Source organism: Bombyx mori, chromosome 10 (genome assembly GCF_030269925.1).
Source record: "Bombyx mori chromosome 10, ASM3026992v2".
Taxonomy (NCBI): Eukaryota; Metazoa; Arthropoda; class Insecta; order Lepidoptera; family Bombycidae; genus Bombyx; species Bombyx mori.
The window spans coordinates 4544433-4570432 of NC_085116.1; the positions used below are offsets into that span (position 1 = coordinate 4544433).

General features: G+C 38.7%; 4 protein-coding genes across 18 annotated transcripts in view; 1 reads left to right on the forward strand and 3 right to left on the reverse strand.

Annotated features, from left to right (window-relative positions):
- Positions 1 to 171: 171 nt before the first annotated feature.
- LOC101736016 (uncharacterized) lies at positions 172 to 2013 on the forward strand. The gene is made up of 2 exons (XM_004930354.5): positions 172 to 617; positions 699 to 2013. Exons 1-2 carry the CDS (start codon positions 604 to 606, stop codon positions 1243 to 1245), a joined length of 561 nt encoding a protein of 186 aa, XP_004930411.1. The 5' UTR covers positions 172 to 603; the 3' UTR covers positions 1246 to 2013.
- Positions 2014 to 4860: 2847 nt separating this feature from the next.
- LOC101735888 (neuferricin homolog) lies at positions 4861 to 7576 on the reverse strand. The gene is made up of 5 exons (XM_012693968.4): positions 7468 to 7576; positions 7064 to 7377; positions 6486 to 6629; positions 5643 to 5829; positions 4861 to 5421 (listed from the first exon to the last, which is right to left on the reverse strand). Exons 2-5 carry the CDS (start codon positions 7332 to 7334, stop codon positions 5256 to 5258), a joined length of 768 nt encoding a protein of 255 aa, XP_012549422.1. The 5' UTR covers positions 7335 to 7377; positions 7468 to 7576; the 3' UTR covers positions 4861 to 5255.
- Positions 7577 to 9905: 2329 nt separating this feature from the next.
- On the reverse strand, positions 9906 to 15236 carry LOC119628388 (piggyBac transposable element-derived protein 4-like). Of its 5 annotated transcripts, XM_062670445.1 has the most exons (10): positions 14754 to 15236; positions 14390 to 14505; positions 13961 to 14117; positions 13816 to 13875; positions 13582 to 13740; positions 13322 to 13473; positions 13004 to 13145; positions 12809 to 12912; positions 12678 to 12731; positions 9906 to 12585 (listed from the first exon to the last, which is right to left on the reverse strand). In XM_062670445.1, the coding sequence occupies exons 3-10, from the start codon at positions 14086 to 14088 to the stop codon at positions 10790 to 10792; spliced, it is 2595 nt and encodes an 864-aa protein (XP_062526429.1). In that variant the 5' UTR covers positions 14089 to 14117; positions 14390 to 14505; positions 14754 to 15236; the 3' UTR covers positions 9906 to 10789. The 5 variants fall into 5 exon arrangements, with proteins under 5 accessions (XP_062526429.1, XP_037869502.1, XP_037869501.1 ...); XM_038013574.2 differs by lacking the exon at positions 14390 to 14505; XM_038013573.2 differs by having other exon boundaries at positions 14390 to 15236.
- Positions 15237 to 17579: 2343 nt separating this feature from the next.
- LOC100302733 (sarco/endoplasmic reticulum calcium ATPase) overlaps positions 17580 to 26000 on the reverse strand; it is a 30303-nt gene continuing 21882 nt past the window's right edge. For 5 of the 11 annotated variants that reach the window (XM_038013113.2, XM_062670302.1, XM_062670300.1 and 2 more), the window contains exons 6-13: positions 24338 to 25923; positions 24079 to 24268; positions 22934 to 23081; positions 22041 to 22299; positions 21484 to 21628; positions 21100 to 21309; positions 20691 to 20808; positions 17580 to 18374 (exon numbers count right to left, since the gene is read on the reverse strand). In XM_038013113.2, coding sequence (XP_037869041.1) covers positions 18352 to 18374; positions 20691 to 20808; positions 21100 to 21309; positions 21484 to 21628; positions 22041 to 22299; positions 22934 to 23081; positions 24079 to 24268; positions 24338 to 25923 — 2679 coding nt within the window. In that variant the 3' untranslated portion in view covers positions 17580 to 18351. 11 annotated transcript variants of the gene reach the window in all.

Sequence of the window (26000 nt, forward strand, 5' to 3'; positions counted from 1 at the left end):
TATAAAATAAATACAAGTATATTGAATACAGTTATGCTTATGTCTCAATGAAGTTTAGGGTTATACGAAATATGATATTGCAAGTAATATTTGTAGCACGTTGAGACATCACTAGCTCGATTCGGTACCTACCTAGAGATCAATAGTGAAATAAATTATTGGATAGAGTTTTGTGAATATTGTTACAGTTCTTTTAATGCTGGAGTGTGGTATTTTATGACGGGGAAGTGTGATGCTATATTTTTTCTTGCTTTAAATTTTCTTCAAGTATAGGTAATAATGTTACTTCATAACCGTAAATATTGGTTAAAAGTCACAAAGATCGGAAAAAACGTTATATCATTAATACTGTATGGGCTCAGGTTTCTTTGCTTGAACAGTTCCAAAAATCAACAAACAAAGTAAAAACTAAAATCTATGGTGCAACGAATGGTTCTGCTGGGTTTTGCTGCAGCTATACGGTACGCGCCTCCCTTCTGTCTTACTTTGCGTTTCTGAATTAATTAATTTTCTGAATAAATAAAGCAGTAGAAATTTACGCCTTTTGCGAGCGATCGTGGAACCATAATGAAGAATTAAATTGATATATGACGCTGAAAAAACATGGAACACTCGAGGTAAATTAAAGGCAGTCCGTTTATTTAAAATGTAACTGTTGTAAAAATCAATATTTAACTTAAAATAAATACCAATTTCAGAGTGGAGTGCGAGTTACCAACTAAAATGGCACATTTAGATATAATGGAAGTGGACGAGCTGAACACAGATGTTCCTAAAATTAACACACCTGTTCTTGAATTATCACCAAGAGTTTTGCGTAAAAGAAAGTCGTTAATGCCAGAAAAAAGCAAACCTTCAAACCGCCGAGTGAATATGAAACCTCGTAAACACGTTGTCGCCGAAAATGCGAACCCAAAGCAAATAGAGGCATTGTATCTCAACAAAACTGTTAAATCTCTTTCTCAAACATTAGAGACTATATATGAAGAACCCAAAGCTGAAAGCGGTGATACAGAAGCTTTTGGTGCACGTAAAATAAAAAGACTGCTCACATTCCAATTAGGTAATCAATATACTAAAGAGAAAATAAAGAAAAGGAGAGCTAAAATAAAGAAATTACTTGGTAATAAATCATATTTGAACAGGAAAAAAATACCCATGACAGTATTTTTGAAAACAATAGAATGCTTAGAATTAGATGAGATACAAACAGAATCTGTCTCACCAAGTACAAGTAATATATGATAAAATGTGTTTTGTACCTGTGGTATTTGTATTAAATAATCAATTATGACTAAAATACAATTAATTTAAATTGTACATAACTTTAATAATTCAGAACCCACCTTTTATTATGTATAAAGAAACATTAGATTATTTGTAAAAAAAAAATAATTAAATTGCAAGTTCTGAGTCTTATAATTCCAATGTGTAAAAGAAGAGATTCATGGTGTTAGTAAAATTATTGTTTAAACATTGCACAAAACAAACATTAAACAACATTAAACATTGTTTTAAATAACAATATTCAAGATATTCACAAAGAAATGTGAATGAGAAATGCAGGCATTGGTTTTGCTGTGCCCCTGCCATTGCTAAAATCCATGAGTGATGGTGACCACTCACCATCAGAAGGATAAGTGTAGCATTAATGTGGCATTACATTTTGTACTGGAAATATTACTTTGAACATCACCCCGATGATTATGTAAGATCTGATTGAAAAGTAGTAATATGTGATAATCACGCAAATATAATGAGACAACAATGAGACAATTTCTTCTTTTATATTGTAATAGAGATAACAATAATGATAATGATTTAAGCCCCAACAAGGATTACCACTACTGCACACTGAAGTACCAAGTGATTGTCTTGTCAGCTGCCATGCAAGTTTTGCAGGTAGTATGCAGGGTGTTTAAAACCTCAAGGTTTCATTCTACAGTCTGTAGCCAGTCATTGTTGCAAATATTATTGTTCAAAAGTAAAGAGTAATAATCAATTTCTACTTTGCTACTTCTTTCATTTCTTTTAATTTTTTTGCTTAAATGGGTGGACAATCTCGTAGTCCACCTGGTGTTGAGTGGTCACTGGAGCCCTTAGACATCTACAGCGTAAATGCGCCACCGATCTTGAGATATAAGTTTTAAGGTCTCAGTATAGTTACAACGGTTATCCCACCCTTCAAACCGAAACGCATTGCTGCTTCACGGTAGAAATAGGCGGGGTGGTGATACCTAAGAGGTCCCACCACCAGTAATTATCCAAATTATAATTTTGCGGGTTTGATTTTTATTACACGATGCTATTCCTTCACCGTAGAAGTCAATCGTAAACATTTGATAAGTACGTATTTCATTAGAGAAATTGGAACCTGCCGGCGGGATTCGAACACCGTTGCATCGCTAGATACGAATGCATCGGACGTCTTATCCTTTAGGCCACGACGACTATCGACTGTAATTTCACGTTTTACCGCGAGAGAGACCTGTTCCGTGTGGAAATTGGTAAATAGGATAAGTTGTACTTCATACAAATTTTTATTAATTTTTACTTTTTACTGGTGGTAGGAACTCTTATGAGTCCGCGCGGGTGGGTACCACCACCCTGCCTATTTCTGCCGTGAAGCAGTAATGCGTTTCGGTTTGAAGGGCGGGGCAGCCGTTGTAACTATACTTGAGACCTAAGAACTTATATCTCAAGGTGGGTGGCGCATTTACGTTGTGGATGTCTATGGGCTCCAGTACCCACTTAACACCAGGCGGGCTGTGAGCTCGTCCACCCATCTAAGCAATAAAAAAAAAAACTTACCAAGCCTATGCTGGTTAGGATCAGCGAAGTATTTCGGAAGTAGGAGTTGACGGCACCCTATCTATGTGGGCTTTAGAGAGCCTGCCGACTGAAAGAAAGGACGAGCAGGGTGGCGAGGATATAATATACGCTCCGCGAGAAATGTCACGTTGCCCCAAACTGTCTTGGATGAGTTCGGTTCGAGGTACGGGCGCGGGTTGTTGAGCTGCTGAATAAGCATCAACTCCCACATGCCCTGCCTATCGTTTCCAATGCGTAGGCGAAGTTTGGTGTTTTGCTTCTGACAAAAAAACTTTTTCTTCCGGTACGCGGTCGCCAGTAGAGAAGTTTTTGGCGCCAGCCGTCATATGCATATGCCCTGCTCACTGCCACTTCAACCAATCCTTCGGGATATGTGAACACGATGTCGATATCGCAGGGAAACTCAGAACATTGACACACACTTAAGACGGTGTGTCTTCACTAGGAGAGTAAATCTGACGGGGAACTCAAATTAAAACCCATTAAAATCATGTTTTAGTGAATATATTTAAATGGATATTGCAATTGTTTCTATATCTGCATAATTTGGTAATAATATTTATGTATTACTAAGACCAAATTCCTGGCCAAATTTCATGTCGACGGTGTGCTCGCTTGCCGGTAATGGAAAGAAAACAAACACGATGCGAAATTAGTTATAAGTCTACGGGCACGAAACTTGCGATGACTGAGCGATGGCGGCAGCGAGGCGACGCGACACGGGGCGGGCAGGCAGCGATATCTTAGTCTACGGACACGAGGCTTGCGATGGCCGAGCGATGGCGACAGCGGCGCGACGGCGATGTATACAAAAGCATTGCACAGTATGGGGACGGGCACGAAACGGGCGATGGCAGAGCGGGGCGATCGAGCGATGTACGGGCGATGATGGGGCGACGGCGACGCGGAAGCGACGAGAACAAACTAGTTTGGTTTCGTCGCTTGCGCGGGTACACAGTGTTGTGTTGAATTATTATTTTAGTAATGGAAATTGATAATGAGGAATTTATAATTTAACAAAGAATTTAAAATTTCATTAAATGACACCTTAGCTGGTAATAAAGCGTAGAAATTTATCCCCAATTGCGTCTTCGTTGATTTATTTGATGAACACCATCTCTAAGTAATAATAATTCCCTCATTAGGGGACTAGGCTCCAATAGTTCTTTTCGACGTAAAGTCATGATTCGCACAACACTGTATGAGCGCGACTGCCCACCAGCTTGTTTCGTGCCCGCGCGAGATATCGCTACCTGCCCGCCCCGTGTCGCGTTGCCTCGCTGCCGCCATCGCTCAGCCATCGCAAGTTTCGTGCCCGTAGACTTACGCGGGCACGAAACAAGCTGGCGGGCAGTCGCGCTCATACAGTGTTGTGCGAATCATGAGTATACGTCGAAAAGAACTATTGGAGCCTAGTCCCCTGATGAGGGAATTATTATTATTACTTAGAGATGGTGTTCATCCAATAAATCAACGAAGACGCAATTGGGGAGAATTTTCTACGCTTTATTACGCGCTAAGGTGTCATTCAATGAAATTTTAAATTCTTTGTTAAATTATAAATTCCTCATTATCAATTTCCATTACTAAAATAATAATTGAACACAACACTATACCCGCGCAAGCGACGAAACCAAACTAGTTTGTTCTCGTCGCTTCCGCGTCGCCGTCGCCCCATCATCGCCCGTACATCGCTCGATCGCCCCGCTCCGCCATCGCCCGTTTCGTGCCCGTCCCCATACTGTGCAATGCTTTTGTATACATCGCCGTCGCGCCGCTGCCGCCATCGCTCGGCCATCGCAAGTTTCGTGCCCGTAGACTTATTGTTGATTGATTGATTTGGTCATGTTTTGCTATTTCGGGCATTTACTTTATATGTGACTATCGTAAATTTTATGAAAATTCAATGATTTCTTGAAACTAATCACGTGCCGCCTACGTGATTAGTGCCAAAAATAACTACATAAAATATATTGTTTCATAAAAATTGTTGAATGATTTAGGATCGCACACAGGACGAAAAAATAGTTTTTATTTATTTAGATTTATTTATTTATGAACTATAAAATACAAGACACACAAAATAATTTGAATACCTATATTGTAACACTAATGGAAACTGCAGATCCATGTAACAAGATTAGTTTTAACATGTCTTCTATGTTACATTTTAAATACTTTATTAGACAACACTCACTGTTCTTGTCACAATTTTTTATTCTGTTAATTATCAAAGTTCAGGTATAATTTAGTTATTATGTACCTGATATTTTCATTAATTATATTATTATTATTATATAACAATAAATAAATATTGCTACATAAAAATAGTTTCTTAGCTCAATGGTTGGGAAATTTGGTATGTTTACATTAGTAGGAAAATTTGAACTTTTTCTATAACACTATTGTAATAAATAAATTAGTTAAATATTAGTCATACAAACAGTTGATGTATTTACACAGTTACTGTATTCTTTAAGAAGTGCTGTATGGTGTTTCTCGGTATTGACACACACACAAGATGGAGTATCTTCACCAGGAGAGTACATTTGACGAGGAACTCCAATCCAAGATCGTGCTATTCCACCACTAAAATATTTTAGTGCAATAATTAGAAAAAAAATTTTTTTTACAAATTAGATAGTGTTTCAGATAAAACTATGTATGTACTTTGGTAATGCATATATGGTTCCCTCTTATGATTCAAAATTATTTATCATATTAAGCACCACAATTGTATCACACATACACTAGGTTTTAGGAACAATCCAAGTACCGCTCATCATAGCAAGATTGTAATTCATAATTACCTATTTTTAGTACACCATACTTTGGTACCCTCTTCTTCACTCCAAGCAATATTGCATGGTGGATATTCCTGGTTTTTTTTCTTGGCTATTTCTTTTTCTTCATTACATTGTTCTATTTTTCTATTAAAGTTCTCTAAATAAGGAGTTTCTCTTCCTTGACTGTCATAATATCTTCCTTTCAACAAACCTGTAATATGAAAATTGTTCCAACAGATTAATTTTGTCTGTGTGGTGACAATCTGGAATAGCATTCATTCATATCATGCTATGGGTCATTGAGGGTGTGCTTGTGAAAGTGCTCATGGGATTTTCCAGAGAATTATCAGCTGCATTTTTTTAATGTTATCAGCATACGGTCAATACCAACTTAGTGCAGTTAGCAAACACATTGATTATAGGGTATATTGTGTGTAGACACAGATAGGTGTTGCCTTGCTATCCATTTCTTTCATAAAGCAGTCGCTTACCAAACCAGAACAGTCCAAGGGGCAGAACAGGCTAGTTAGGCTTTGACCAAACAACTCAGGACTTCATACTGGGGTGCCTATGAGTCTGATCTCTAAATATTATGTGAGGTCACACTCCCTTGCACAACTTTCAAACATGATTAAAATAATCAACTTTGAAATAAAAATATTTACAGTTATGAAAGATTATATTTTTATTATATATGATTATGTCATTGCTATTTCAATTAATTATTCTGTATTTTACAACATAACCAGATATACCAATTATTTTCATGGTGTTTAGAATTAGATGGTTTGAGAATGTTGACTCAGCTAAACTTAATAATGCCATATGCAATATTTATAACTGAATTTTATTTTAAAATAGACTCACCAATTTCTGTATATTTTTGTTTAAAAGTTTGTTTCCAGTGCAATAGTGCAGACAAATCACTACATTTTAGGTCAAGAACATGGTCCTTTTCTTTAGTTTCATCTCTAAAGTCTCCTGTTATTAAACCCCTTGATCCATCTTTGCCTACAATAATCATGAAAATAAAGTAAAATTATAATTAGTTCCTTGTTTCTTAATAATAGTTATATTCATTATTACCAGAATAATTTTCAACTTCTGATCACAGATTTCCCACAAAGAACTAAGTGTTGTAGGCATGATGAGTGATTGCTGATAAAAGAAAAATCGTTATACATATGGGAGACTAAACTACTCTTTACAATACCATTTATCATTAAATCAGCATTTTTTTTAAACTCAATATTTTATTCCTAGATGATCTATTAGTATTTTTGGTTGCATTTAGATTACTTGGTGCACAATAAAATACCATACAGATGCCTCAAACACAAGGTGAAAGGTTTTTAGGTATGGTTAGGTTATTAAATTTTAATTGTAAATCTTCTTTCGTAAATGCTTATTCCAAATAAATATTGAAGTATTACCTCAGTACAGACCTACGAAATAATGGTAAGTCGCTCCTTTAGCATAATGTTTTTCACCTTTTGTGACATCGTAAATCGTACCCAAAACTGCTAAGTACAATTTCGCATTTTCAATACCGTTGTAACGAGCTAGTTCGTCGTACGTAAACACATTGTTATTATTTACATTTTCGTTGTACAATATTCGAATAAAAGAACTTAAGTAAATGTCAAGTTCGTTTCGGTAATAAACGCCGCCTAAAACTATAACTATTGCTAAAATAAATTTTGAGTAACGTTTCATTGCTTACGTTACTCAAAGACCCGTTACACTCTTATTGTGATGACTGAAACGAAAAAATATCCAGCTAAGAAATTCTCCACTGATATTAAACGGAAGTAAATTTAAATTATTTTGTAATATTGAATTTATTTACATTTATTCTTTCCAAGTTAGCGGATTAAGATAAAATAAAAAAAACATAGTTAAATACAATCATAATTGTTTTCAATTTGTTGACAGTGATTGTCACTGATTGTTTGAAGCCATAGAGTTTTTTTTTTGGTTCAATTTTTCCTTATTAAGAAAGGCAAGGGAATCTAAGCCCATACACTCTAGCCATAGAGTAAGATTATTTATGATAAAGTGCTAAGTAAAAGCTTCGATCAACAATTGTAACTAGATAAAGGGACACGTACAAGATCGAAGCAAAAACTGTCCGCGTGAATATACACATACGTTGGTTTACAACAAACGGAGAAAAAAGTTTTGAAACAGTTTTAAGTTCAAACTTATTACAACTATGCCACCTAGTAATAAAGTTCCAAATCTCCAAAACATTATCTAATACTTACGATTATTCGTCACAAAGCAATAAATTACTCCTGTCACTTACAAACGAAAAGGCATATGTTAAACAACCTTTAATGTAAAATGAATCTTATAGGCCAACAAATAAAGTAATTTTTTCCGTTATAGCTTTGAGAACTAACATCGTTTTGTTTTATTTATTTTTGCTTCTTGAAATTTCAATTTCTATTTACTACAGGAGGTAACGGAGTCGCGTTGAACACTAAAATAATTTATTATATGAATAAAAGTAAAAGTTTTTTTTATATTTTTTATTGCTTAGATGGATGGACGAGCTCACAGCCCACCTGGTGTTAAGTGGTTACTGGAGCCCATAGACATCTACAACGTAAATGCGCAACCCACCTCGAGATGTAAGTTCTAAGATCTCAGTATAGTTACAACGGCTACCCCACCCTTCGAACCGAAACGCATTACTGCTTCACGGCGGCAATAGGCGGGGTGGTGGTACCTACCCGTGTGGACTCTCAAGAGGTCCTACCACCAGTGAAAAAGTTGTTTAGTTGTTTACTTTTTATGTTTTGAGGATTTATGTTTGTTGGTATCTATACATTACTTATTATTTTATTAGCGTTACGTTTTGTGTAATAGATATTTTTATAGTATATTTTTATGTTTTCGCTACTAGTACATATAATAAAACAACGTTTAAACGGTTTCAAGCGCGATATTTTTATTACAATGCTTCGGCCACGTTTCAGTAGCCGTGAACACGGAAGGCAAAGATGTCCAGTGTCAATGAGTGGAGTTCTTAGTTGGCTTATAAAAGTAATCTCTTCTTTCTCTGGCGACATTCTGGACACGTGATTGCTAGGAAAGCTAAAATAAAAAAGGAAAGCTAAGTATCCAATGAGAATCCAACAAACAGACACAAAAGCAGAATTAACCACTTTTAACTAACCAATTTTGAAGTACTGCTAACAAATTTTTTATAATTAATACAACACAAATCTACTCCATGCATTTACTTTTCTGTTAAACAAAAATTTGTCCAAGTGTTGGCGAGCCTTGGCCAACATTTGTAGCGGTGGTTAAAAATCGGTAATTTTGTTTAAAATTTAATATTATTTATTAGTTTAAAGCTTAAAATATAACGTATACTTCATGTACTTACCGAAAGTAAGATACTCCGGCCGTTAAATTGCTTTTTCTGGCATTTTTTTGCAACTTTTGAATACACACTGTGGCATTGTGAGACGGGTTAACATTGGCTGTGTCTGAAGTGAACTAAACAAAATAAGAGCTCACATTTCAAGTGCGCTGTTATTTAACGAGACGGATTTTTGCGCTGACCCGAAATCTAGTTACTATTGTTGATCGAAGAGTAAAAGTGTAATATCCATGATAAGTAGATGCATATTTTTTTAAGGGATTTTATGACCTGGTAACTAAGACCTTTAGGTCATGTCTTATTTTAATTTATATTCTTACTTTTATGAAAAATGATAATATAGAGTGAAATGAAATAAAATGAAGGTGATTAATTTGGGAAATTATTCAACTGGGATGAAATTAAATGAAATGAGATAGGATGATATGGGATGAAATATGTTATAATCTCAGTAAAATGGTGGACATTTACTGAGATTTTATCCGCTCGCTTGCCCGCCCGCCGCTCGACCTGTACGCTACTTTGCCCCGTTGACCGACCGCCGTGAATCTATTTTGCCCATTCGTTTTTGCTACTTAGCGCGGTGCCGTGTGGCGTGGCTCGAGTTCGACGAAACCATTAATTGTGACTCAACTTGTTACTAGAACCCTGTCAAGTGTTATGTTTTTTATGTTTAGAATGAACAAAGCTATTTATTTAAGTGCTTTGTTTATCAATATTTGACTACAGTGTAAAGTTATCATAGATTGAACACAGAGCTAGTGCGTTTTTGAGCACGATTTGTGTTTAAACGATCATACCTCAAAAATTAAAGCGATAACATAGGGTTTTTTATTTTTCATTACAATATATATACTATAAACATGAGGATATTAAATAAAAACATACACCTGTTCCTACAAAAATATTTATTTACAGCTCTTTTATTTTGCATAAAAATTTGGCGGCGCAAGCCGTAATTCTAGACAAACTTTTATCATCACAGATGCGCAAATATCACATTTAGGCCTACAATTTAAGTAGTATAATATGGGCTATCTTACATTCTTACAAAATATACAAAAATCCAATCGATAGCATTAGCCATTACTGAAATATGTTAAAATTAGTGCTACAGGTCTCATTCGCACAGTGAAATCTTTGTAGTTTTACATATTTTTTGTTCTAAAAAATAGACAATGTAAAAACAAGAATAATCATACCAAATAGAACATTTCAAGCCCTTTCTAAAAATATATCACACTTGTGTATTGTACTGTATTACAAAAACATATTCAAGAGTAAACAACAAAATCAGCGGGCTACACCAATATTTAAGGTTCGGTACACACCGAGTGTGATCCGGAACATTATTTTTTCTTGATCCGGAGTTTTGTCGGTCGGTTTTGTTTGTTGTTGACTATCTGTGACACCCATCCCAAAATGCCTAAAGTTAATTATTACTTCCGTAGGTTTAGCAACTTCTCTGTGGAAAGTTTGCAGGGTATGATGATGACCAGAACAACAGATACTGGAACTGAGGAACGGAACAAGTTATTGAAGTCGTTTTTCATCTAAATACTTCCAGAGATGTAGCAACTTCTCTGTAAAAAGTTTCCAGGGTCTGATGATGACCAGAACAACAGATACTGGAACTTATATATTTTGATACTTTATGTATTTCGAATTTCGGCACTTTGACTTTATTTATTTCGACCTTATGTATATTGATTTTATATATTGTGATACGTACTCTGACGTAGACTAGGTAGTCGGATCCGGAGTAAACAAAATTGCACTAAACGGCGGGCGTTTGCGCTAGATTGATATGGTATACGGTGTAGCATCCTACGATACACAGATTGACATTGCAGGTGGTACACCGCCACACCGTCGAGCGCTGCACTTTGGCAGAGTAGCAGAGCTTGCAGCGCTGTTTTTTTGTATTTTTTCCTGGCAAGTGCATGTCCCGTATGCATGCCGCTGGTTCTGGTCGTGCTGCCGGTGCTAAAGACCGGGAAGGTGCTGCTGATCTGCTGCTTTGCAGCAGTTGCTTTGCCAACTGCAGGCGGAATTCACGGTGACGAAGGGCGTGAGTGCGGTTGTGGTTGAACATCACGAGAGCATTATGCATCGATACATTTAAAAGTCGGCGAAATAATTTTTTGTACCAGATTATGTTACGTGATCTCTCAATGGGATAGGCAGACAGCATTTGATCTTTGTGGTCGATGCCGCCCATTGAGAAATTATAATCAAGAACAACTTGCGGTTTGTACCGGTAATAACCGTATTTTTCAATGCCGCCGACTTCTATGGGATGGAAAGAAGAAATCATTGCCACAATATTTTTGTCCATCCACACAACCACACTGAGGTCTTTGGTTGTGCTGAATGCCACCTCGCCCTCCTTCATGTTTTTTTTTGTTTTTTTTTTAAGAGCTTCGGGGACAAACTCTCTGTTAAGTCGTAGAGTACCCATCGAATCAGTCTTGTGCTGAACTTTTAGGATCCGAGACAAAAGTGGCGCATTATAAAAATTGTCCATTATTAATGTATGGCCTTTATCAAAAAGTGATCTCGTTAAGTTCAGCACAATCTGGGCCGTGGCACTCTCCGGCTCGTCAGACTCTTGCCCGCGCTCTTCCGGCTCCCCGTCTTGTACCACATGTGCGTGCCCTTTGCCCGTGTAGACCTCCATCTGCCATAAATATCCAGTCCTGGATTCACATAACTCGTAAGACTTTATACCTACTCGAGCTCTTTTTGTAGCAATTTTTTGCGCAAATGAGAGGCGCCCCTTCCAAAGAAGGAGTGACTCGTCAATTGCTATATTTTGTTCTAGTACGTATAAAGACTTAAATTTTTTGTTTAGGTGCTCTATGATGGGGATGATTTTATCGAGTTTGGTAGGCGGCACGGGCAAAGTGGCATTGTCTATAAAATGGAGACAACGTTTGATGACGATGAAACGGTTATAAGTCATTATTTCTTTAAAATTGCCTATTTGGAGTTCTTCAATCACGGCATACCAATATTCGCGCTCCACATAATCTATAACTAGTGACTGTAACATTAAAACTGCTAAAAACCGTAGGATTTCGTCACTGGTGACGTCTTTCCAACGGCTTAATCTAGAATTTGGCTTGGATGGAATGGTCGACCTTATTAGCTCAGCACCGTAGCGGTTGGTTTCGCGCACGATGTAAGCAATAATATCTGCATCCCAAATCTTGAAAAAAACATCTAAGGGAATTAAATCGGCGTTATCAAACGTTGGTCCAGTAGATGGCACAGTAAATGCTTCCCTGACAGACTCAAAATTTTCCGGCTCGCCTCGCCAGTCAAAATGAAGCAGATCGGTTTCCGGTCCTACCACGTTCCGAAGGACTTCGTCGGCAGCATTGTCCAGCTCCTGTATCACCTCAACTACCTCATGTTCAGCAATACTGTCTAAGTCCATCGGAAAATCATCGATTCGTCTTGGTTTCAAAGAAATATCGATCATACCGACCATATTCGCCGAATCACCTTCATCTACTTCGCTGCCTTCGCCAGGCTCTATGAAGTCACGCTCCATATTTATATCGATATCTGTTGTAAGTAAGAAAATAAATTTTAGGATTTGGTCCACCCTATCATCTTATGGAGGCGACACATGAAATTCAAATAATACTTTAACTTACCCATACTGTAATTACTTCTTCCAGAGTCAAGCGCTGTTCGAGTACCGGTAGAAGCTGAAACAGTTATAAATTTTTAGTAAAATAAGTTGAAAGTAAAAGAAATTATTTTTTAAAATATGATATCAACTAACAAGGTGTAAACCCCAGGAGTTCTATCTCTGCTGGCACGATATTTTGAGGCAATGCAGTAGCCTGGATGATCCCCATCGAGGGCGAAAATTGGATCTTGCGTTTCCTGTCAATAAAAAATGGTAGAAACTGTAAATTTTGTTTATATTTTTTTAGAATCGGCCACATTCATTTATTACAGAAACAGAATAACCTACTTCGCTTGAGGTGGGGTCCCTGCAGAAGGAACGGCCTCCTCATCCTCGAGGAGGGGAGGACGCATCTCCTCATCCTCGGTGATATCTGGAAGAAAATAGCTTTCGATGTCATCATCCTCACCCTCCTGCTCCGCGGTGATATCTGGAATTTAACAACGAGGATATTTACTAGAGAGAATTAACACAACATAATATGTCTAACTTTAAACATGATTGAGTTTAACTCTGTTGCGAATTCTAGGTTTTGACTCAAGTGTGATTTTGACAGATGAATGAAGTACCTACGGAAATATTATTAATAAAGTATTATACATGTACCAATCGGGCGTTGCTGTTGCAATTCCCACGACTGACGTACACGTGGAGGAGGGACAGTTGGTACCCCAGGTAAAAGTGGGCATGGCCTCCACATCCGCGAGTCTTCACTGCCCCTTCCTTTGCCCTTCCCCTTTCCCTTTCCTCTTCCTCTTCTGTAAATAAATAAAAAAAATGCTGACCTGATACCATGCACATGTTCGACACTAACAAACTCACGTATGAGCAGTTAAAACATTGAATTTATTTCTAAATTTACTTACTGTGGTTCTGGAGCATCTGGCATTTTAAAATTGCCCACTTGCTTGCCATCGCGCAGCCTGGCCAGCTCCTTTTTTTGGTCCGCAGACAGCAAATTCTCATGCTTTTTATCCAAAAGCCTCGCCACCTTGGCGACTTTCAATTGCTCTGTCAATGAAGGCCTAAAATCCAAAATTGAATGAATGAATGTTACTGGAACAATTAGATACAATAAAGTTAATTTATGTAGATTTTACCGTTGTGGAATTCCAGATGGGCCTGGAGAAGTTTCCACTTCCACGTTTTCATCTCCAAGACTAAACATAAAAAAATATTTTAATGAATGTCGGAAGTTTTACTTACAATTAAAATATGATTTAGGTTTAATTTAATATTTCTTACTGTGAAAAAGGCAAAGATCGGGCACAGCGTGGCCTACGGCCACCCCTACCGCCCCTGACGCCCCTCTGACCACCACCTCGAGCAGCTCCACGTCCTCTCGCCGCTCCCAAGCCCCGACGTGGTCTCATGGCACCCTGACCACTTTGGCTTACAATTTCTGCGTCACATGCAATAAGCAGTCAAAAACAAATAGAAGAGAAAAAATAAAAACCAGCAGCAAGCATTTCACATTCACAAGCAGTAAAATTTAATAAAATAATTAATTTCGGACAAGCGTACAGAAAAAAATCCAGTCCGGAACGCGCGATTACTCCGTCTGCACCTAACCTTAACTGCATCATGAACCAAGATAAATAAAAAAACATTCAGAAGCATTTTCATAAGCCAAAGTAACACAAGTAACACAATCGCTTAGAAAAATATATCTACCGGATTCCGGATCACACGATCTCTCGGTGTGCTCCTAGCCTTAACTGCACCATGAACACTTGTCAGTCGGATTTTAAAGTTTCTGACTCAAATTGCTTCTAATTTTATCGTCCCGGCTAGAATTTACATGATCATAACGTAAATAATCATTTTGATAGTATTTAGAATTATAAAACAGCCCAAATATATCGAAATTGAAGATAAAACTATTACGTTAGCCGGGAAGCGCGCGCCCAAAATATTCCGTCAACTTTATCGGGTTCAGAAAAGGACAAATTTTGTGTTTCACGCTGAAAACTTTATTTCTACAGTTTAGTAGTTTACTTACCTTGATAATAATAAAAAATCAAGTAAAAATACTCACCGTAAGTATTAAAATTCTTCACAATTCGGCACAACACTTATATCACAGCACACGCGAACCACACATTTGCAAATGACAACTTCAACTTTGTTTTTTTATAATTTTTTCCAGGACTGGAATACGATCTATTGGCTTTATTTGGTTGGAAATTTATCAAAGAAGCAGGAAAGATATATATAAACACACTAATGAACGAGCAAGACGGATAATATTCATAAAACTAGAGGAATGTCAAGTCAAGAGGGCTTGTAGACCACTAGTCCACACGGGCAATTTAATGGTCCTAAATCTAGTAGACTTGTGGTCTACGGGGCATAATAAGGTGCAGAATTTTGTAGACTGGTAGTCTACGGGGCAATTAAGCGGTTATGCAGTGAACTTTTTGGAGGATCTCAAGAAGTTACGTTCAGTGGCTTTGTTTCATTTTCCCACATTTTTGCACTTTCACAGATATTAAACAGTTAATAATCCACCGTTATTACACATTTAAATCTGAAGAAACACTAAATAGACAAAATAAAACAAATCACACAACTTCAGTCCTCGCGTTCCCGACAAAAAGTCCCGATAGATGCATGTTATAGGAAAGGATAATAGATAATACTGTTGTCTTCTCGTCGAATCTTCTCAGTCGGTCGTGATTCCGATCTGGTCGTAGACTTTGCGAAGCGCTGCTTTTGCTACGGCTAGTGTTAGCAAATTCCGAGGTCCAATTTCAATTCCAATTAGAAACCGTGAGTTCATCTACCCGTCTGCGTGTAGCTGGAGTAGCCATTGTTAACAGCGAATAGAGAAAAAAATACAGTGGGACAAAACAACAATATATTTTTAAATAATTCATTCGATAGGCAAACAAAACCTGCTCATGCTAACAAATTTTTTGTTATGAGGTCGAAGCCATGTGAATTGTACGGTAAGTGTATAGAATGGAATGTAATTGAAAACGCAATGATAGACATAATATTTATAGTGATGGCGCCTGTTGATGCCCTAGATACGTCCTTACGGATCCACCAGATACGCTCTTAGTGTTATTAGACGATTCTAGTTCTAACACTAGGGGTATAGCATAGGCTGCCGTAATCTTTGGACTCGCGAAAGAGTTCAATGATGTGAAACATAGTCCACAACATCAGTTCACTCAGATCGTACACCTCTTAGGAAATTCCTTCCTGTTGGCGGAGTGCGTGTTCGCTCCCACGTTCTGGAACACGTCCGAAAGGCCTGTAACCAACCAGATATCCTTCCAAGAAAGAAATGTATTCAATGAAGTAAGATGAAAATATACCCAGAATACAAAAGACGCAAAGACGTAGAATATGAGGAAATGGAATAACTTTTTAGAAAATGGAGAAAATTTACGGGTCATTCAATGGACTTTTTGTAAGAACCTAACTTCGAAAGGAAGAAAATGAAACGTTACTTAACACTTTTAATTTTACTATGTAAATGGTGGTGAGTTCTATACCATCTGTAAGTGTTTACCGGAACCCTTATACAACAGCAAATGAATACCGTCACCCGCCCTAAAATTTAAATTCGAAGTATTAATTGTATTCTATAACAGTTATCTCACCTTTCGAACCGAACTAAAGGACTCCCTCGTAGTAGAAATAAGCAGCAGGGTGATATCGTCTCGTGCGGGTTTACAATAACATGGATTTTCTTATGCAACGAGCATGAGAAGAGTCCGAACAAAGGGGGCTGCCAGGGTTTGTTTCGGGTTCAGCCAATCCATTGAACTCTCATTAAATTCCCATCAAATTTACTGAGGTTACATCATTTCAGATCATCCAACACCCGCTGTGTTGTATTATTTCACCGCATTTACTTGCATTACATTCCTTTTTTATTTCATTCTGTAGTCTATTTGATTTCATTATACTTCATGCTATTTTACTATACAAACAACACACATGGCTTTGGCATTTGTTTTGTAGTTGTGGCTATCATAGAATAAAAGACAAAATAAATTTGACAAAAACTTGAACAGTGGTAGGGATATTTTCAAAATATACACCATATACACCAGTTAGAGCGTCGGTCTTAAAAACCAAGTACAACCAACTACAACCAAACGTTTGAACTCAAACACTCGCTAGGGAGCAAGATCTTTCCTTGGTAGTTTCCCGAAAGCTATAACACTTTATAGTGATTAGTTTCTTTTGCTAGTGCGTTAGGCAAATCAAACGAATAAGACAAAAATTTAGCTGCAGACAGTATCAAATATATTTTAGCATGTAAAATGTTTAAAGATTCACTACGAGTCAAATTTATTTCGGAAAACACTAAACTAATTTTGTAGCCTACTATTTAGCGTAAATCCCAACCACGTTTCATGTAATAATCTGCCAGCCTCATGGATTCGACTGTAACTCGTTGAGCATGAATGTATTAATAATATGTTCAGCTGTTTAATTTGGGACTAAAGTTACTGCTACTGTTTTTTAGGCTCACCCAAAGAAGCGCATCGGCTCATTATTTACTTAGTCCGTAGCTCAGGCGCTAACACTATTGTTGGTAGTGCGTATTAAAGTATGACTTTAATATGTACCACCGTCTTATCTATTTATTTATTGTACGAAATATTGGAGTACTGTCACCTGAAAGATGCACGAAATATTTGTGTATTTTGGCTTGAAAAATAAATATATCACACTAATCTTATAGTTTCACCTTATCCAGAGGTGGCGCCCTCATTTATTTCACCTTGATATATTTCGGCCCTAATAACCACTTATATCAGATGTACTGGGTTACACTGCTAATAGAACTTGTCGGCTCGTCTATACAATAAAACAAATTAGCTAAGAAATAAAACAACAGTCGTTTTATAACGATTTATTGTACAAAACAATAATACATTAAAATTTACAGGTATGTTTAAATTTTTGGACTCAGGTCCCAAACACTGGACAATCATCAAAAATTATCCTTCCCTTACAGACACCATATTGCTCGTCGAGGCGTCAGCACTAATAGAAACAGACTCGGCTCTAGTTAAGCAAACTATAATATAATAGAATAAAAAAATAACAATAAATTAAATTAAGTGCTCTCAACTTAAGTACACATCGTCTATCGCACTGCTTTTGTCGACGGGCACCATGTAGTCTTTATTTAGAACAACGTAATATTATTATAACAAATCGATTAAACCTCCTAAACATACTGTATTATATACACATTATGAACAACATAAAGTCCTCTCTGATGGAGCTCAACGCTGGAGTGGCGGCTACGCTCTCCGACACGACATACACGGTACGGTCGCAACGGCGCGACGCGACGTACACACTAAAAGCCATTCGGTTATTACATCTGGAGACGAGAGCGGTAGAAGTAGCAGAGAGAAGCGGGTGAGGAACTATGTATCGGTGTCGTTTACCACTTGTCAACGACCACATCGTTCGCTGGAAAACAACGAGAGCGTTAGTGTCGCCGGCGCTCGATCGGAGGCTGTGGTCCGAACTTACTGGGTCTTATGCAGATATCACAACCGTGTCGTTACGTGTGTAGTTTCACTGCGGGATCACAACAAACAAATAGTGTTCATGGAATATGTGCGTGCAGTGGCGCTGCGACGGTGTTCCGGCGCTTACAGCTTCCACGACGGCTGGGCTGGGGGCAGACAACACCACGTTAGTGCATGCGGGACTCGGGACTAGTCAGGTTAGGTCGGGTCGGGTTGGGTCGGGTCGGGTCGGGTCGGGTCGGGTAGGGTAGGGCGAGGTTTTAAATGACACTCGTAACGGGTTTAGGGAAAGTTCTGCAATTATTCTTACATACCGATCGAAAGTTTTTCTTTTAAAGTTTCTCATTTGGACCATAAAAATGTTTTGAATAAATGCAATTTTAATTAAATGCCAATTATTGGAATTTTCATATAGTTTTTTTTTTTTGTAAAATACACAATATAAAAACAAAGCCGGTATAAATATGTAATTAAATTGTATTTAAGCTTGCAAAACTTTGGTTAGTACAAAACGTATTAGCAAAAACAAAAAGTGTTACTTTATTGTGAGGATTCTGAACACATCTGAAAGTGGAATGTTGTATGTGTGCGATGTAGGTAGGGTGTTTTTTAGTTTGGATTTTCAAAGGGAAATAATTAAAACATTAATTGTTCACTATTTTAATGAAAAGTAAAATAGTTTGTATAAACGACTGTACATTCAAATAAGTTAATCTGGTATTTTTTCTGGGTACAAGGACAAATCACAACAAAGTTTTGAGCATGCCCTCAAATTGTGCAGTGTATAGTGTTACATTTTCACATCATACCGCTGGCCGTAGATACCTGTAGTTGTGTTGAATGTGTATAAAGATATTGTAAGGCATTAATAAAATTATCTGTGTCGGCGAATACATTAACACTAAAGTTTTACTAAATTACTTAAATATCGAAAAGTTGTACAATCTTCTAGTAAAACTTTTGTGGCTATGTATAATTTAGCAAAAGATTTATATTTTAGACCTTTTTATTAGATAAAAAGAAATTGCACTCGGAAAATATCACCATGCAATGCACACATGCAAGATCACTTCATTTAATCACAAAAAAAATCTTATGTACGTACGGACCTTTCTACCTTACAAAAAACTTGATAAATGGACAAAATTCATATTTACTTATAATTATATCATGTCTCGTTTCTAAAATAGATGTTTACCCCTTAATCCACGAAAATTATGTTCGTACATACATTACGTAAACAGTTTATTTCAATACTACTCTCTATTTCCAAATTCGTTAATAATGGTACATCAGTTCATATTGAAATAAGGCTATTTTTCATTTGATTTGGCATTCAATAGCCCAGGTAGTGGCTGTAAGGCCTACAACCTGTGCCACTTGATTGCATATCAATAATAATAAATATAACATTCATGGTTATTATTTTGTTGGTAAGGTTTATAAATTATTATAAGGCGAAAACAAAAGGTTATATGAAAAAGAAAAACGAAAATGCGTTAGGAATTGTTATAAAGCAGTCACAAGTGGAAGGACAATAGTTCTCGAATAAGACAGAACGCTGAGAAACATAACCACGTCCCTATCAATAACACGCTTACTATAAATTATGCTAAACTTACATTGCAGCTTACTATATTCCTAGTAAGTTTCAATAACACGTCTGTAGTCCAGGAGGACAAGGTACTGAGTATGTGCGAGTCCTTTATTAACATGTTAATTTAAAAAAAAAGGGAGCTTCGTTTCATTTAAATATACAAAATGTACCTTCATAGATTTATTATCTAACTTATAAATACTTCTCCACAAAAACCATTTTTTGGTGTCACAAGTAAGCAGAATGAAGATCTTCACAGCCACTTCACATCAAAAAATCGTGTAGCATGTATAATGTAATCGGTAAAAGTATGAAAAATATACTCGATGTATTCTCGCCTCTAAAAATGAGCTCCAAACTTTTTATTGTCTCGCACATAAAAAATGCACTAGGAGCGAGAACGCTCCGTCGTTTACATCTATCTACACCTAAGCGACACAGAGAACACTAGAGACTAAACCGGAGTCCTTCGTCGCGACCGGGACCGTGCACTAGGGATGTCACTTCACACACGGGTGCGTCAGAATTAGCATTCCAAACTGTTAGATGACGGGTACTGTGGTGAGCGCAGCTCACAGTCCATGTGTTTCCACAGTAGAATTCGTCGCGCCACCCGCGCTCGGGCGGGCTCGGCTAGTGGCTCGGCCAGTGGCTCGGCCAGCGGCTCGACTGCACGCTAGGGGCCGCTCGAGCGGCGGGGGGCGCGGAATTCGGCGGGGGTATTAGGTGTCAACAAACGGGATGGCGCGACACGCGGGCGGGCCGGCTTATAGTGGTCCGTAGATGATGATGCCAAAGAAGACGGCCCACATGAGCACAATCCATTGCATGCCGTGGAGCCAGTCTAGGACAGTGCGCGTCTCACCATCGGAGATCTTGCGCGCGACGAATTTGAGCACTTCATCCAGCAGTACCACGGGTACTGAGAACTTCATTACGGTTACCCACTCGTCGAGCGACAGCGGCGTCACTTGGAACACGGCCTGTGTACATAATCATGTTAAGGAAATTCATAGCATGATAACAAGAAATCAATGAGCAATTGTATCAGAAGTGTCTTTGAAGCTAAATTTAAAAAACAATGATTAATGCGCCAGAAGTTTAGGATCCCAGTTCTACGAGTGAGAACAGGATGTTACTACTGCAGAAATAAACAAATCGGTGGGATTTGGCCTGCGCGGCCTTACCGCGTGCTCTATCAGATACGAAATCTCATAAAATCTATTTTATGATTAAAGACAATTTTCTAACCTCTGAAATAAAAAGTCACTCACCGAAAGAACCTCGACGTAGAGGATGACGAAATGAAGAGTGAAGGAGAGCGCCATGGAGCCGACGAGCCACAAGTTTGACCAGGGCGGCATGGTGACCAGAGACTGGTTCTCAGACAAGCTGTTCATGGCGTTTAACATCTCGATTGTGACCAGCACTGAGAGAGCCATCGTCATCGGGTGAGGGTCAGTGAACACTTTGCAGTCAACACCCTGTGAATATTTTATTTTTGTAATAAAGCATCATTTGAATATATTTTTTACTGCCTATTAGTTATATCATGACATCTTAATCTTTTATTTCGTTTCAAACATTTTCTATTATATTTTTTTTCAATTTGGTTCCCAGGTCTAATTTTGTTCTTTTACTAAATAATTGATTTTTACCTTAAATTCATCACCACCGCTGATACATTGTAAGTGATGAGTGAGTTGCCAGTATGTCATTTGAGGTCCGTACGGGGAGTACATGAACCACCAGGAGGCAGCGCCGACTGTGGCCGCACCTACGTAGCCACCGATAGCCATGTATCTGTAAATTTAAATGACCATGAGGAACAGTGGACTCTAGGATATGATTACGCCCACTGTAGATATCACTTTTACCAAGTCTCAACCGATATAACTATTATATATTAGCTGACCCGGCAGACTTCGTAGTGACTCAATCGATAAATAAAAGACCTAAACTTTTGTATAAAATAAACTTAAAACAAACAAACGGAATCCGTCCGATGGGGAACACGATCAAAGGAAAAACAAAATTGATATTTTTATTTAATTCCGAGCATTTTCATATTTATCTACTATTTAAACCTTCTCTGGACTTCCACAAATAAATTCAAGACCAAAATTAGCCAAATCGGTTCAGCCGTTCTCGAGTTTTAGCGAGACTAACGAACAGCAATTCATTTTTATATAAAATATATAGATTTTCAACTGACCTGAAGAACAGCCATCCGGAGATGAGACCTTCGTCAGCCTTGCGAGGGGGCTTGTCCATGATGTCGAGATCGGGAGGATTGAATCCGAGGGCGGTAGCGGGCAGACCGTCAGTGACCAGGTTCACCCACAGCAGTTGGACGGGGATCAGAGCTTCGGGCAGACCCAGAGCGGCAGTCAAGAAGATCGAGACCACCTCACCGATGTTGGATGAGATCAGATAGCGGATGAACTGCTTCATGTTGTTGTAAATGGCGCGACCTGGCAAAGTTTTATAATATTAATATTTGAAGTCAACCTGCAGTCTGGTGGGTGAATAAATCCAAATTTTTTCGTTGGATCTCTTATATCAGCGATCGGGGAACTTTTTTAATTATTACCCCAAAATATTTTTGTGTAAGTTGATATTACCCCATGGCGAAGAACAAGAAAAACGAAATCGCTTCTTTTTAGCATCTTTTTATATTATAGTCCCCATGATAATTTCGAAAAATAATAATATTTGTTCGTTTCGTTTCATCGAGTTTGAAATCACAACGATTCTAAAGAAGTTTCACTTCAATATATAATTTTTACTCGCAAAAGTTTCATTTTTACCTCCCAAAATTTCATTTTACCCCATTTGGGGTAATTTACGTGGGGTTCCCCGACCGCTGTCTTATATGTAGATTAGTAAGTAGGGTGGAGAGATAGTCACTTGTTTCTACTCCGTGCCAACTGTTCCCCATGTTTAGAATTTAGGGGCTATTCTTGGCATTGGTTCTCTATTCACAAAATATTTTAATAGATATAAAACTTGATTTTTTTTTTTCTTTTTTTGCCGTATTCAATATTTTGTGAATGAATTTCAATCAAAAGAAAAAAGATTTAGTGGCTAAATAAAGGATAACGTTACCTTCCTCAACAGCAGCGACGATGGAGGAGAAGTTGTCGTCGGCCAACACCATCTCGGCGGCGGACTTCGCGACGGCCGTGCCGGATCCCATGGCAATACCAATCTCGGCCTTCTTCAGAGCCGGTGCGTCATTCACACCGTCACCAGTCTAGGAAAAATAACAAAGATTAAACTCCATCGATACCTCACTCAAGTATCAATCAAATATAAAGATGAATAAATAAATAAATAATAATAAATATTTACTAACAATCACGCCACGTTAACTGGTCCCGTGATAAGTTCGTAAAGAACTTGTGTTACAGGTACCAGATAACGGATATAAATGTAAGATTTTTATTATACACATACATATATTTTAATATACATCCATAACCCTGGTAAAGACATTTATATTTATCATACAAATATCTTCCCTTGGCGGGATTCGAACCCGCGACCCCTTGTGTAGTGACCATGTCACTTACCACTACACCAGACGGCCGTTTACTGGTTAAAGGCATTCGATTATACAAATGAATATTTCCGTGGCGACCGAAAGGGAGTAAGTCCGCGAAAAGCTTACTAAATTGAATTACCCCATTATTTTATTACTCGTTGCTATCATTAAACACAATACTCTGTAGTATTGATCGAGATAACTTTAAAGTATTATAGTTTATAAACAGCAGCGCCCTAACGTAAACACAAAGCGTTTCTAATATGTGGTGCGAAATGTAAACATTAAATAATTCCGGCGGACTAGCTTTCAATACAATATGAAGACATTGTTTGCAGTGTACACTTATTACGTTTTACTGATTTTAACAACTTTCAGTATATATACTAAATAGTTTTTTGCGTGTTTCGGTTCACTCTCGTTTCAAACTTCGGACACGTGGCCAGACGAAATCCTGACAACTTGGAAAAACTAATATTTGTAGGTCACGTGGAAGGAAAGAGAAGTCGAGGAAGATTGCCAACCAGGTGGACGGACATCGTCAAGGAGGCCACAAACACCAACGTCCCGGGCGCCATCCAGTAGGCCGAATGCAGGCAACATTGGAGGAAGCTGGTGCAAAAACTAGACCAAGGTGGTCACGACCCTCAGTAATGAGGAAGCGACGAAGAAGAAGAAGAAGAATATGTTTGGAGTAAATACTGACCATGGCGGAGATCTCGTTCATGCTCTGCAGGTACTCTACGATCTTAGACTTGTGCGCGGGCTCCACGCGCGAGAACAGGCGAGCCTTGGCGCAGGCGCTGCGCTGCTCGGCGATGGGCAGGTCATCGAACTCGCGACCGGAGAAAGATTTGCCAGTGGTATCTTCGTCCTCTCCGAATACACCGATACGCCTAAAAACATTCAGATTGAGTATCGAGAAACAATAGAAAGAATGGATTAGAAAAGTCTAAATATTATACCTGCAGATGGCTTCGGCAGTGGACTTGTTGTCACCGGTGATGACGATTACGCGAATACCGGCAGCGCGACAACGAACGATCGAGTCGAAAACTTCTTTACGAGGGGGGTCCAACATGCCGACGACTCCGACGAACGTAAGGTTGACTTCGTAAGTGTAGAATTTGGTGGAGTCACCAAGATCCATTTCGTCGGGTTTGAGGGGGTTATCGGCCGTGGCCAGGGCCAAGCAACGCAGCGTATCGCGACCAGTACCGTACTGGCGGGTCAGGTCCAAGATGCGGTTCTTCAGGGTCGTGGTCAGAGGAACCTTGCTGGTGCCGACGCGAGCGTGTGTGCAACGTTCGAGTACACCTTCGGGTGCTCCCTTGACAAATAGTTTGGGTCCGTTGCCGAGGCGCGAGGGTTTGAGGGGTGTGCAGTATGTCGACATAGATTTCCTGTCACGAGAGAACTCGAGAGTGAATTCTTTCTTCCACTTGGTCTCAATTTCTTGACGCACAACAATAGCAGAGGATCGGCGATCTAAGCCAGTCTTAGGAACATTGAAGGGATTCATTTTTTCAGCAAGAACAATCAGAGCAGTCTCGGTAGCTTCGCCGACCTTTTCGAACGCCTGTTTGAATTCGTTGAAATCAATAGCGGAGTCATTGCACATTACGCAGATGGTACCGATCTCGTGAAGAGCATCAAATTCGGCAGCCTTAACTTTCTGTCCTTTCAGATAAACGTCGCCGATTGGTTCATAAGTTGAGCCAGTGATTTCAAACTCGAGGAAGCTGCTGTCGCCACCTTCGATCTTTTCAAAGATGAACATGCGCGATACGGACATTTGGTTAGTGGTCAGTGTGCCGGTCTTGTCGGAGCAGATGACGGATGTGCAGCCAAGGGTTTCGACTGACGGTAGAGACCTTACGATAGCGTTTTTCTTAGCCATTCTTCTGGTACCCAAAGCGAGACAAGTGGTGATGACGGCCGGAAGACCTTCAGGGATGGCAGCGACGGCTAAAGCGACGGCAATTTTGAAGTAGTAGACGGCGCCCTTGATCCAACTTCCACCGTGAGCGGGGTCGTTAAAGTGTCCGATGTTAATAGCCCACACAGCGACACAGATAACTGAGATTACTTTAGAGAGCTGCTCACCAAACTCATCAAGTTTCTGTTGGAGAGGAGTTTTGATTTCTTCGGTTTCTGACATTTCAGTACGGATCTTACCGATGGCAGTGTTGAGTCCAGTACCGATGACGATACCGCGAGCTTTACCGGCTGCGACATTAGTACCAGAGAAGAGAATGTTCTTCTTGTCTTGGTTCACGGCGCGGGGGTCAGGAATGGGGTCGGTGTGTTTGATGACCGAGACAGATTCACCAGTCAGGATAGACTGATCGATACGGATTGTGGTGGAGTAGATTTTGATAAGGCGAATGTCAGCAGGGATCTTGTCACCAACGGACACTTCAACAACGTCCCCGGGAACAATTTCCTTGGCACGGATTTTTTGTACTCCAGATTTGTCTCCTCTTATGACTTTACCCATTTCAGGTTCGTATTCTTTTAAAGCTTCGATGGCAGATTCGGCGTTTCTTTCCTAAATAAGAATTTGTCGGATATATTAATGCTTAAATTCTCTTGAATTAATGCACTGCTTGCAATTTAGAATGATAA